The sequence below is a fragment of the Vigna unguiculata genome, chromosome 10 (genome assembly GCF_037176805.1).
Source record: "Vigna unguiculata cultivar grain cowpea cultivar isolate G323 ecotype 2 chromosome 10, ASM3717680v1, whole genome shotgun sequence".
In the NCBI taxonomy this organism is placed as follows: domain Eukaryota; kingdom Viridiplantae; phylum Streptophyta; class Magnoliopsida; order Fabales; family Fabaceae; genus Vigna; species Vigna unguiculata.
The window spans coordinates 44,210,349-44,224,084 of NC_140801.1; the positions used below are offsets into that span (position 1 = coordinate 44,210,349).

Genomic DNA, 13,736 nt, shown 5'->3' on the forward strand with positions numbered 1-13,736 from the left:
GATAAAGAATAGGATGAAGCCTACAAACATTCTATTGGTGTTGAAGGATCACAATGAATAAAATAGGACTAATATAAAATAAGTCTATATTGCAAGATATACACGTTAAAGAGCTCAAATATTAATTTAAAATACTATTTATCACGTAAATTTTTTTTTTAAATTATTAAGTTAAACATTATTAAATTAAACAGACTATATTCAATTATTTTTAAATTTTTACAACCAAAAAATGTATCAACATTTTAAACTTAAACGAATTTTAATTTTACATACTAAAATCATAAAACCTAAACAAAGGTTTGAAAAGTCACCGAGAGAGTTAAGAACTTGAGGTTTTTATATAATTTACGATTTTGAATTTACTTTTGAAATTGTGCAATCTAGAAACCTCCCAGATTCTATAATCCAAAATGTTATATACAAAACAACTTTGACTAACAGATTGTAGAATTCAAATGTGAAAATTGTATCTGAATTATGTAATTTATAATACAATTCCGTGTCTAAAAATATCTTCATATTAGATCATAAAAAATGTATTAATTTTTGAAAAATGTTACAGTTTGTACAATGTGAAAACTTTTCAAAATAACCATTGCAAAATAAATTTACATAACAGAAGAGGAAAAAACTTTTAAAAAACTATGACAATGAAGTAAATGAAGTGGAGATGCAGAATAAAGGGTAGAGAACAAAAAATTAGGTTAAAAATATATAACTTCCTAATAAAATAAATGTGAGAACTTTTATGAGTTTTTATTAAAATTTTATAGTTTACGGAGAATACAAACAGATTTTATTTTATAATTGAGTCATTTTTTTTAATTGAATGACGTGATTGTTAATTAGATGATGTATCTATTATCTTATTATTTCACATTGCTCACTCATCACCAAGTTATTTTGTAGTTTAATGACTTTATAATTTTATAATTAATAAAATTTTGCCATTTTATAATACACTTTTATGTTAACATAAGATATCGTCCATGGCAAAACTCATTTTCTGTCATGGCTAAAGCACAAATTCAAAATGTCATGGTTGAAAAAAAGAGACTACTCTCAGTAATAAAAAAAAGAGGAGATATGAATATCTTAAAAAAAAAAATTATATATTTAAGTTTTATATAATGGACGAAAATATTAGTTGGATATAAGATTTGTAACAATATAAAAAGTACTATATTAATTAAAAATATTGATATTTATAATAAATATAACCTATGATGCATAAATATTGATATTCTTTTTATAATAAATATAATCTATGATGCATGGATACATATCGGATATGATATGTATTCGATATGCTAATACATTTATTTTAAAAATAATAGGATATGATACGTAATATATGTATATTGAAAAGTGTCAAACAATTCTTAAAAATATGATAAATATATAATTGTTATTGTGTGAATTGCAATTAAAATCATATGTATTAAATGTTGTCAACATTAAAAAATTATAAACTATTGTCATCATAAAAGTATTACTATTTTATATATTAGATGCTTTATTGGTAAGTATCGATAAAATATCCTATAATATCGGATACATATATGTATCGGACACGGATACATGATACAAATTGAAATATTGGTGTATAGAATATAACTATTATTAAAAATATTAAAGAATGACTAATATTTTAATTTGAAGGGATATAAGTTTTAAGTTTTACATATATAGCTAAAACATTAAAAAAAAGGTGATAAATTATTTTTTATTTTATTCTAATAATTAATCTGTATAATACTAGAAGCTAAGTTGCATGTAAATATCAACAAATCAGAGTGGCGCAGCGGAAGCGTGGTGGGCCCATAACCCACAGGTCCCAGGATCGAAACCTGGCTCTGATAAAAAGAGAAGGCTTTCCGCTAATAAATTTTTGTTTTCTTATTTTCTGTAAATACACAATCTGGGCTGGTTTTCGAATCTGATTTAGGTCAAATGTGGGCCTTTATGAAATTAGGTCTGGATGGGAAACACTTTAGGCCCAAAAAATCTCTACTGTATCAGTGTAAATCATTAATAAAATATTTTACATTGTTAATGTATGTGCACAACATGTACGATAAATTGAACTCTGGAGGCAATATTTTAAAAATATGGCTATATTGGTAATTTTGTTAAAAAATTACACTAATTTTATAAGAAACCTAAAAGCTGGTTTTGCAGAAAACATATCATCCGAATAGTTACTCATCATAAAGATATAATAAGAACTCACTAAAAATTTTCAACTTTATTTGTTAAATTTTTAAAAATTAACTGTTACTTTTACAAATTTTTATAAAACTATTTATTTATCTTTTATCTTTTTCTTCTTTCCTATTCATTCATCAACAGTTATTTTTTTATATTTTTTTCCGTACATTTCATTTTATTTTTTATAAATATAATTTTATTTTGTTTATTAACTTAATAACATTACAATATCATCAATTAATATAATATCATGCATATTCAACAAATACGTATACACAGACGCGATAACACGGTGTTTACGCTAGTGTGTTTGTGTGTGTATATATATATATATATATATATATATATATATATATATATATTATACATTAAGTGTATTGGTGTCATTTAACCACTCAATAAGGCTTGCATAAAAATTACGAGAGTGCAAAAAGAATTGCAAACTCGGCCCATTTCGAAGCAGATTCTAAATCTGATAGTCGTTTTAAAATTAAACAAATAACAGTACCTTTGCACAAATTTCTTCTAAGGGTAATCACTAATATTATGCATTATTATATGCAAATTCCGAAAGGTACTTTACTCACGACAAACAAATAATTTAGAAACAAACTAAAGGAATGAAAAGAACTCAGTATGCACAACTGAGTTACTATATACAAATGGGTAAATGTATCTAAAAGTCAATATTCTGAGATCTATATGTGAAAGAAATACAACAAAATGAAAAATACCTAACCACTGTCTAAACCTCTGTTTTCAGCTCATTACATATAATCGCTTCTTAATACGAAAATAAAATGGGAGGTTAAGAAAAGTTCCTTAGAGGAAAGAGATCCATGAATTCAACAGAGAATATCTATTTATCCTCGGCCACCTTCCTGCGTATCTCATGAGCAACATTAAAAATGCCTAGTGTTGGCTGGTTGCAGACAAAACACTTCTTATTCTTTGCATGATGCTGTAAATAAAACAAACACAAAGTTAGACATAACTAAATGGCAAGATATTTAGTGTTTATGTCACAAATCTAAAGGAACAAAAAGAGTATTCATCAGTAGTATGTCTGATTAATCAATCAATTCTTTCAGAAAATAAACGTTTAACCAAGCAGGGGAACATAAAATCAGTAGTCCTATAACAACTGCAACCGAATGTATCACACTAAAATGAGAAACATAAAATCTTAATTATAACTATTTCATCAGATGCACAACATTGAATAACTATAAATATATACCTTCAATGCACAATGCTCGCAGAAGTAGTGCTTGCACTTGGTTACAACAGGATCCACAAAGGGGTTTCTGCAGATGAAACATGCAAAAGGTAATGAATCCTCGTCATCTTCATCACTCAAATTGGCACCCTCCACCACGTCTGCGTCTTCACCTGCAGCCAATCTCATCTTCCTTGCTTTCTCAGCTTCATCCCATTCCTTCTCCAACTGCCACCCAGACTTGTAATCCCCTCGATCATGCATAAACTTACATGAGTCGCCATATCCACAATAACCAGTTTCCTTATAGTCCTTACATATGTCAGGCTGATAATCAAACCTTGCTGAAACTCTAATATGCGCCGAAGCCCTCAGAGGACCATGTGCTCCACCAGCTTTTTCACTAGCAATGGTTTGTTCTCTACGGAAGCCAGCCTTGTAGTCTTTGTAACTGTTCATCCCCTTATATAATTTTTCATCCTCAGGCCTTGCACTTTTCCCTTTCAGACTCTCTGATGCTTGCTTGAGAGCTCTTTCACGGATGGCACGAGCATCTCTCGAAAACTCAGTCTCAGTCTCTAGAGTTGCTGTTGCTTTGCTATCATGTTGAACTTGAATCTCTTTTGAAGACTCAAACTGAAAGACTGGTTTTCCAGACTCTTCACTTGGTTCAGCAGATACAGAACTTTTTGACGAGCCCGTGGAAAAGAACAACTTGTTGTCAGGCTTTAAGGTTTTCTTTTGAATATGCAACAGAGAAGTTTCTTTGTTTGAGTCCTCCTCATTGTCCTCATCATCAATAGTCCGCTTCCTTATATTCTTTTTATTTATCGGTTTTCTGAAAAAACTACAAACTGAAAGAAAACAAAACATATCAAATAATACAACAGTGCACTAATAAATAACAACTAACAAACTCTGATCAAATGAACAAAAACCAAGCAAGATTGGACATTTAGGTCCAATGCAGAGGCAGATTTTAACAAATTATAGATAAAATAATCGGACATACCTTGTTCAGGTTGCTGTTTTTCAGTAGACTTGGCAGGTTGGTCATCTTCCATAATCAGAATGATTTATGCACCTGACACAGATAAACATCCAGATTCTAATTAGGAATAAGACTATATCATATTTATGAATCTCTATTTACAAATTGTATAACCACTTGAGACTGGACTTTAAAATATATGAGTAGTGGACAACAGTACCACTCTCCTCCTCTTCTATTTATAATGAAGCAAGTACATATGAAAAGACTACTCTAAGATGTGTTGACCAAGTCATTAAGGGGACCTCGGATTGAGTTCATTTGTTCCAAGCTTGGTTCATACAATTTGTATGCTCCAGCTTGAGGGGGAGTGTTAGAATTATTACCTATTGTATCATTAACCCTATGTGTAGGGTGTTGAGTGTGGGAAACTACCTACTGCCGTATCTACTGTTACATGTAATCATGCCTAGTATCTTAGAGTAGTCTTTTCATATGTACTTGCTTCATTATAAATAGAAGAGGAGGAGAGTGGTACTGTTGTCCACTACTCATATATTTTAAAGTCTCAGTCTCAAGTGTTCTTTCTATCACAACTAAGAGTTTTGCTTGAAACTAACCGGCTGACAACTAACTGGCTGACCAACTTGGGAATCCAAATGGGAAAACTTTCAAAAGGACATCTTAATACTACTTTCAAAAGGACATACCCTTCCACTCACTTTAATTACCCATCTCACTCGCGCAGATAAAATCTCATTCAAATCACAGTCAAACATAAAATGTTTCTTTTTACAATGATTCTACTTTAATCCACCATCCTAAAAACCTAGCCACTTTCATCTCACCCCATTCATTACCAACTCCTTTCCAGAATGAAGATATACAGGGCCTCATCCTCATCTCCTTATTCTTTTCTAGAAAAGAATAAATTAAAAGAGGATAGTGTCGTTAGCTAAAAGAAAATTCCGCACCTTCCTTGGTCTTGGTGCCATTTTTTTCTAGCTTGCCTTAGTTCAGCAGGTGCATAAATTTGAGTTCATTCTCTGCCATTTAAAAGAACAATTTTTCAACTTAGAGGGCTTGTGATGAGGAAGGTCATCATCATCATAATTCATATGTGCTGTGTCCTGTTGTTGGATCCGTCATGTACAACCTACATCATAGTCATCTCTTACGTGTTGAATATAGCTAGGCATATACCTAATTGATTGTTACAACCATCACACTATTCATTTTACTGGTAAACACACCTGATAACCATTTATAGAACATGGACAAACTGATCAAGCAACTCCTACGTTAAAATTTTCACCAAACAGGAGCCTACCCTATGAATTAGTGAAGAAGAATATAATGAATAAAGTAAAACAAAATCACTTCAGACCAGATAGAATATGCTTTCAAAGTTATACCATTTATTATTCTTTTACATTCCTCTGTATATAAACTATGTAAACCATGGTTATCAAACTCGCGGGTTGACTCGTACACCCGTACGAGTCTGCGAGTCATGACAGTGTTCACGGGTTAACTCGCATATAAACTCGTTTTTTTTCAAACTCGTAATGAACTCGGAGTAAACTCGTCGACTCGTACCAAACTCGCGAGTTCGAGAGCGAGTCACCGAGTTCGAAGAACGAGACGAATTGACACAAAAACATGTTGTTGGCTTTCGGATTTTAAGCCCAAACCAAAACCCCAATGCCCCAAATCGAAAATCCAAGCAAAAATAGAGATCGAAACCCAACTCGAAAACCCTAATCGAAGAAGAAGAGAAGATCGAACTTGAAAACGTTTACCTATTTCGAAATCTCAGCCCCGGTCATTCACGTCGCAGCTCCGATCATCTCGCACGGCAGCTCTGATCGCCTCGCGTGGCAGCTCCGTCGGGTCGCTGGTTCAGTGGCGTCGTTGTTCCCTTCTTCTCTTTTCCCTCTTTCGAATTAATGACATACGTATATAATATATCTTTCTTTGTTTTTTATTTCATTTTTTTTACTTTTACTGATCATTACATATATAATATATTATATATCTTTCTTTGTTTTTTTATTTCATTTTTTTTCTCTGGCTTTTGTTGTTGTTCTGTTACGTGTATATATATATATAATATATCTAGTTTTGCTTTTTATTTATTTTATTTTTGGTTTTCTAAAAATTAAATTATTTGATTTTTAATTGATTGAGACTGGTTTATAATGTCTGGAAGTGAGACTGGCAAGATAATGTTGTAGATGATAAAAGTAGAGGATTGGGGTCAAAAAGTTGAAGTTATTTATGATTTTTGATTCATATTAACTTGTGTGTTTGTTGAAATTTGAACTTATATAACAATCATGTTTGTTAAATTAAGTTATTTTACAATTATTGAACTATTATTTACTATTTGCATTAATTGTGGTGATGTGGTGATTAAATTCTGAATTGGTATGGTACTATATGCACTTTTTCATATGAAGTAGGGTGTAGTAGACTCTTACGAGTCTCCGAGTTGGGTCTACGAGTCGAGTCTACGAAGCTCTCACGAGTCTACGTAGACTCTCGAGTCTGATAACCTTGATGTAAACAATATAATAACTTCACTTTATGAGGAAAATAATGAATGCACACTAACAACATTAAGCTTTTTTTTTTCTGTAACCAGATAATTGTGTATACTTGTTTATAGCTGTAGAAGTCTCTTTCATTTGATCTGATTCAATTTTATAATAAGTTGATTGAATGGAGGGCAGTGGAAAGAAACAAGGGTAGGGGGTAGGGATTTATCATTTAGTAGGTGAGTGCATGTAGGCTCACAATCTTTCTGCTCCCATCTTCTGATCCACATTCAACATGTGCATAAGATTCTTATAGCCACTCCAGATGACCCTTATGTTTGTTTATGTTGCTCATGACAGTTAGTCTAAACAAAAATTCAAATTTTGAAGCATCCCAGCTAGAATCATACTTACCATGTCACAAACCACTAAAACAAGTTTTTTTTTTTTTTTTTTTTTTTTTTATGATGATAAGGGATTAAACTAGTTTGAAAGAGTTGTATGAAAATTTTAAACTTTGTAGACTGGTATAATAAATAAACTAGTACTTCCCTTGATAAAAAAATGGTGTTCCCAAAGACAAATAAAAATTTAACTAGTAGTTATACTTGAAAGGCTTCTACTGATAATTTGTATATAAAGTTAATTTTTTTTTTGTCTTTCGCTGTAGTTTTGGTGTAAAAGATCTTCCAGAAAACGGTAATTAAAGTTTAGTTCATATCTAGCACATCAGTGAATGAGTGGATCATTGCTTTAAAATGTGTGTAACAGATACAAGATGAAGTAAGATGTAAAAGGAATCCAATTATAGATGAACTAAGGCAAGCTAGAAAAAAATGGCATCAAGACGACGGAAGGTGCTGAATTTTCTTTTAGCTAAAGACACTATCTTCTGCTTCAGCACTTGGTGAGTTAGAGAGACACGACAGATTCCCAGGTCCCCACACAAATACAGCGTTAGGTGTGATTTGTGGAGCTGTGATTGTACTAAATTCACATGCCCCCATCCTCATGATATGAATTTTGAGTGTCCTTTGAGGTTACCTATTAGTGTATTGGAGGCTAAGCCATTCTTGGCACATAAAGGAACAATGAGCTCTCTACTCTCTAGCGTCTACACAACTGCAACTAACACAGTTTGCAACAGTGTAATACAGAAAAAACCCAAAAGACGTATTATAATCCTTTCTCAACCCAAGCTTAAAATCAATACAGCAAAAACATAGAATCCACCCAATAGTATAAGCATAAACCCACTGACAAAAACAACAAAATAAACACGCTTGCTCACATACTCCTGATCAATCTCCTGTCGTACGTTCAACCAATAAATCAATGTAAGCACATTCATACTTGGTTGGACTCAAATGCTTAAAAGAAGGTTAGAATAAAAAAATAGAAATTTCATAAAGTTAGTATATGGTAGTCAAGAGTAAGCAGGAATAGAAGTTTCAACAGTAAGATTTTACGATTGAAGAGCTCTAAAAGTCAACCAAACAGCGACTGAGAAAGATGCCCCACCCAGGCATACAAAATGGCTTTTACAGTATCACAAAAAAAAGAAGATCAAAACCTGATTTTCAGAGTTTCACAAGAACTCAACAAACAGTCTTCAAGTTTTCAAGACATCTTCCGTTTTGGTAACCGACCTCATACATGTAGACAAGAATAGCTTCGACTGTTTTCACTGAATCACACAACACTCCCAAACCACAAAACCCCAAATAGTGAAACAAATGATCGGTGTTGTCGATTGATAAACAGAAGGCAAATATGGCTAAAGTAGTCGAAAGAAACGCTAACCTCGTCAACGATTTTCTTCTTCTACCACTCGATCGTCGTCGCTATTACCGCCGCCTAAACCACCGTGTGTCGCTGTCGAACTCCACCGGTGGCAGTTGGGGAATGTGAGCTTTCTTTTGAACTTGGGTGAAGGGTTAAGAAATTTTTTTAAAGTTTGGGGCTTTCTTACTACTCCTCCAAGATTTCTTTCTGCACCCCCAAGCTTTTTGTATATTCCTGTATGACCATTAACCATTGACCACACAATAAACGAAAAAGCACCGTAAATGTCAACTTTGAATTAAAGAGAACAAAATCGAAAAAAAAAAAGAGGATGAGAAGTAAAGCAACATCAGTCTTTGCACGAAGAAGAAAAATAATCACCAATGGGGTTCGTAAATTTAGGACAGATATTGTGGAGGAATAAATTCAAAAGTAAAACATATAACTAACCCTAAAAATGGAACCAAGTCACGACAGAGACAGAGATTTATTTTTTTGCTGTGAACAAGTGTGGTGGAGCACCATGAATACAGTGAACAAAGCTTCATGAGTTTGATATTGATATTCTTAGACATCGATGATGAAGTTCTATATTTCCATTTTTTTTTCCATGGTCATTTAATGTATTTATACAAATTTTTTCATATGGATTGTGTCATTAGTTATGTATATAGATTTTATGGATAAATGTTAATATTAAATTGTATTTGTAGGAAGGTATATATTATATTTATGAAAAAAGTTGTATTGCGTTTGATACATAAATTGTTTTTGATTGATCTTTAAACTTTGGCACTCTTTTTAAGAGTTCGTAGTTTGATTTATGTTTTTCATTATGTCGTGTTCTTTCATTTATGTCATGTAGTTGTATAGTATTGGTTTCAGTGATGTTGTATGCTATGTATGATTGATTTTTGGTATGGTCAATTTCAGTTTTGAGGAACTTGGTCAGTGTTTCATGACATTTATAACGAATAAGGATGTCAAATATCGTAATAGTTCCGTTGAGAATAAGGATGCATGTCATTATAATACATTTAATTTGTGTTTGAAATTTGAGTAAGTCGCATGATCTAGTTGTTTAACTGCATTTGTATATATATTTGAGACATTTAAGTGGAATAAAATATGTTGGGTTTATTAATAAACTAACAACAGAAGGCATTGATCAGTTCATTTTGTTACAAGATTATTACGTTGAACAAGTTAGTTTATATAACACATTTAGTCATCTGTTTTCCAAAATTTTCTGATTTATCAGTTTTGATCTGTTTTAAATCTTTAGATATGATGGCCAGGATAGTGTAATTGTTTGTATTCAACATCATGTACTGCGTTTACCACTTAACTTAACCACCACGCATTGTTTGGTAGTTACATAGCACACACAAACATTTTATTGACAAAATTGAGAGTAATTTTTTATTTTTTTATGGAAGTTAAAAAACAAAATAATAGTTTTAAGATTTTTTTTTATCAAAAATGATTTTTTTTTCAAAGTTTATCAGACAAAACTTGATCAAAGTATCATTTCTCTCTAAAATCTAGGAAACCCGAATTGAATTAATACTTTTGCATTTGTGTCTTCAAAAATATAATTAAACTAGCTTGTTGTCTCCTTCATAAAGAACAAATTGGTTGAAATGTAAACACTGTTAGGGAAAACATAAGACAAGTAAGTGATACATAGGTTTAGCATCTGAATCAGACATGGACCTAGATAACCGGGTAATTCTTCTTTGATTTGTGTTCTTTGTTTTCATCAAACACTAACACTGTCATGTTTTCAATTTTGGAATGAATTGAATTGAATTATTGTTATTGAACTTGCCTGCACTGCAGAAAAATGCACCATTTTCATCCAATCTCCAGCTCTATTCTTACTGCTATAGCTCTTGCTCATGGCGTACCCGCTTTGCTTTATGCCTCAAAGGTTCCTTCCTCACCCCTTTTTTTTATGACACAGAGCTTTAGGTACTGTTGTTCAATCAGATTTTCAATAATCTGTTTAATGAAGGTTTCATTAAATATCAAATCAAGAAGAGTAAAGTAAAACTCCAGTTCTAATGGGTGAACACCAAACGCACCAATTGAATTAGTTTTGTTCCATTTTGATAGAATAACTTCATAACAACATTGCTTCTTTTTATTCAGTTGGATTGGACTCAAGAACAAAAATTTTAGTTTCGTGATTGATTTTGTTTTCTTTTGATCTGATATGACTAGGAATTCCATGAGTACAAAGAAATAGACCAAGAAAAAGGACAGTAGTACAGTCCAGGTGAATACAGAGCTCAATAATAAATGTAGTGCTTTACCAACCAAACTCAATAGTGGTTAGAAAATTTTGTTTGACTGAAAAAATTCCATTTCTGCTTAAATTTCATAATTCGAGAGATTGAACCCTCTGCACTATGTTCCAGTATTAGTTGATGATAATATAGTAGTTTTAGACTCTTATGCAATAATTCTGGTAAGTCTAATGCTATAGACACTGAAAATATTGAATACTCTCTACCCAATTCCACCTGAAAAACTACTAACTTTTTTAAGCTCAAGTATCTATCTTTTCAATCATTCATCTCACTGATTAGGTTTGGTATTCTGTTATTCAAATTGCCACTTTGTGTGTTTTCACTTTTACCTTTATGGATAGCATTTGGAGGAAAAATATACTCAGAAGCCACTGTTGCAAGTTGGTCCACAGCTCAGAGCTCTCAATCTTCAGGTAAAATTCAAGATGATTGATTTGTATTTCTAACGTGAATGTGTTGAATCAAGATTGATTCTAACTGATAACCCTACTGGTTTGGTATCTTGTGAAGGAATTCAGTGAGAAAAAGCAAATCTTGTTGTGAATTCTTATGCTTAAACATCATAGAGGTTTCCAAATATTTGATAATGCTTATACTCTTATAATTGATCAACACATATTTGTGAAATCCTTTAAAAAAAAGTAACAAAAATCTAATACAGCTAAGTATGAGACTAAAACTCATGTATGAGAAGGAGCTAGATCATGTGTTACACAATCTTTCTATAGCTTGGCTACTATCTGATGATTATTATATTATTTTACAGGTTGCAAGTATTGTTCACTCCAGTATACAGCCTCTTCACATGCTTTCTCTTCTGGTACATTCATTCTGATTATTTGATCTGAAATCATTGGATTCCATAATGCTCTAATATTTTGGATTTTTTACACACATTTTTCTACAGAAAGATATGGAGAAAAAGTTTGGTGCAGAATCAAAACCATGGGCCCAATTTACCATTAACAAAGGTTTCTCAGGTAAGCATATTCTATACTATTATTTCCTTCTCAACTTTTTCTATATCTATTCAGTTCTCTTACTTTCACTTGGACTATGTCCAGCTCTTGAAAAGCTACTGAAGGATTTTGCTGCAACATATGCCTCAGGGAACGTATCTGTATGGTATAAACTGGTTGTGCTAAAGCCTTCTTTCTCTTTTTACTTACTATAATGGTTTTCTTCAACATGATTTGAAGCCTTATTTTGAATCTGTTCCTTGTTGTGTGTGGTCAATGTCAATTCCTGAAACATTTCTTGATGTCTATTTATTGAATGGAGAAAGGAAAAATTGGAAATGGAACTTTCTTTACATTTTCCTCACAGTCTGGCAGAAAAATCTCCCCTCCAATTTTACCTTTTAACTGTTATGGTGGGTTGTATGAAACTTTCATGTTCATCTTTTTCACTTAAAGTGTTTCCTATGCTCAAATGAACAATGTGATGATCTTGCTGGAAACAGTGAAATTTTGTGTTATTTTGAACTTATACTTCCAACCCTAGAAAGGCCTATATATATAACAAAGAAAACACTGTATTATGCAGGCTGATGTATTTTTGGTAGCAGACATAGAACAGTCAGTTGAGAGGTTTGGTGTTGATATGGTCAAGTATAGTTCTTACAATTTCTCAATATATTTTTGTTTCATTATATACAAATATTGGTACACAAGCCTGAGTGGTTGAGAGTGGATATAGAATTCTTCTCATCTCTTTTCTTCACTTCTGCATATTATGAACATTTTACAATTTTTGTGAGTTTTTGCAGTCCAAATTCCCTACCCTGAGTAGGTTGTATGAAACATACAAAGCTTTGCCAGAGTTTCAAGCATCATCTCACCAAAGACAACATCATTCACAACCCTCGACTACTTGAGCATCTGAAATTTCTATGTTGTTTTGGTTTTGGAGTTACCATGCAAATTAAATGGTTGTCACAAGGCCTAGTTGTGTCTGCCCCACAACAGCTTCATCAGTTGAAAGTTAAAACTGGGTTTCCTTCATAAGCATTTGACAGCATTATGGTTATACTTAACTAGTGTGTATTATTATGTCCCCTCAAAACCAGCGATTGAATATTTTGGTATTTCAAATAGATCACTATGTCAAGCTCAATATTAAAAATACATTTAGATTTTTGGTTATGCAGAACTATTTAAAGACTCAACAAAGATATAAAAAAATAATGTTGCTAACATTTTATATGAATGTGTAATATAATTTAATATTTAACTCTTTTTAAAGTGAATACATGTGTAATATTTAACTTATTCTTACGTTAATTAAGACCATGAAGTATTCCCATTAAAGTTAGCTGTGTATGTATGATAGTATATTCATCATATATTCAGTAAATAAAGCTATATTAAGTTCTAAAACGGCAAACTTTTATAAGCCCGTCTAGCTCAGTTGGTAGAGCGCAAGGCTCTTAACCTTGTGGTCGTGGGTTCGAGCCCCACGGTGGGCGAAAATTTTGACACTTTTAGATTTTTAACTTTTTTTAACTCTTATACACTTAATCTGAAAAATGGGGAAGAGTTATTTATACAAATGCAACGAGAAGTTAAATAACAATTTAATGTGAGGTTAAAGGATATATAGTCCAAGAAAATATACACATCAAAACTTTCAATGACCTTTTTATTATTTTTATAAATTACGCACTAGGAAGC

The 13,736-nt window shown here is 32.0% G+C and overlaps 1 protein-coding gene, 1 non-coding gene and 1 pseudogene across 5 annotated transcripts; 2 read left to right on the forward strand and 1 right to left on the reverse strand.

Annotated features, from left to right (window-relative positions):
* Window positions 1-2,835: 2,835 nt before the first annotated feature.
* LOC114165887 (Zinc finger (CCCH-type/C3HC4-type RING finger) family protein) lies at window positions 2,836-8,951 on the reverse strand. 4 transcript variants are annotated; one of them, XM_028050509.2, is made up of 5 exons: window positions 6,227-6,512; window positions 5,399-5,470; window positions 4,446-4,517; window positions 3,455-4,287; window positions 2,836-3,175 (listed from the first exon to the last, which is right to left on the reverse strand). In XM_028050509.2, exons 3-5 carry the CDS (start codon window positions 4,495-4,497, stop codon window positions 3,074-3,076), a joined length of 987 nt encoding a protein of 328 aa, XP_027906310.1. In that variant the 5' UTR covers window positions 4,498-4,517; window positions 5,399-5,470; window positions 6,227-6,512; the 3' UTR covers window positions 2,836-3,073. The 4 variants fall into 4 exon arrangements, with proteins under 4 accessions (XP_027906310.1, XP_027906309.1, XP_027906308.1 ...); XM_028050508.2 differs by lacking the exons at window positions 5,399-5,470; window positions 6,227-6,512 and adding an exon at window positions 8,768-8,951; XM_028050507.2 differs by lacking the exons at window positions 5,399-5,470; window positions 6,227-6,512 and adding an exon at window positions 8,538-8,944.
* A 545-nt stretch (window positions 8,952-9,496) lies between these two features.
* Window positions 9,497-13,266, forward strand: LOC114165889 (glutathione S-transferase 1-like; annotated as a pseudogene).
* Window positions 13,267-13,458: 192 nt separating this feature from the next.
* Window positions 13,459-13,531, forward strand: TRNAK-CUU (transfer RNA lysine (anticodon CUU)). Its single transcript has one exon. It is a non-coding gene; the product is annotated as a tRNA-Lys (tRNA).
* The last annotated feature ends 205 nt before the right edge of the window (window positions 13,532-13,736 follow it).

What these genes read in the sequence shown, in the direction of transcription:
- LOC114165887 (XM_028050508.2), bottom strand. Translation starts at nt 4,497, where the DNA reads ATGGAAGATGACCAACCTGCCAAGTCTACTGAAAAACAGCAACCTGAA. An exon ending in AAAACAGCAACCTGAACAAG is followed by an intron (nt 4,288 to 4,445) that starts GTATGTCCGATT and finishes GTTTTCTTTCAG; the next exon opens with TTTGTAGTTTTTTCAGAAAA. An exon ending in GCGAGCATTGTGCATTGAAG is followed by an intron (nt 3,176 to 3,454) that starts GTATATATTTAT and finishes TTTTATTTACAG; the next exon opens with CATCATGCAAAGAATAAGAA.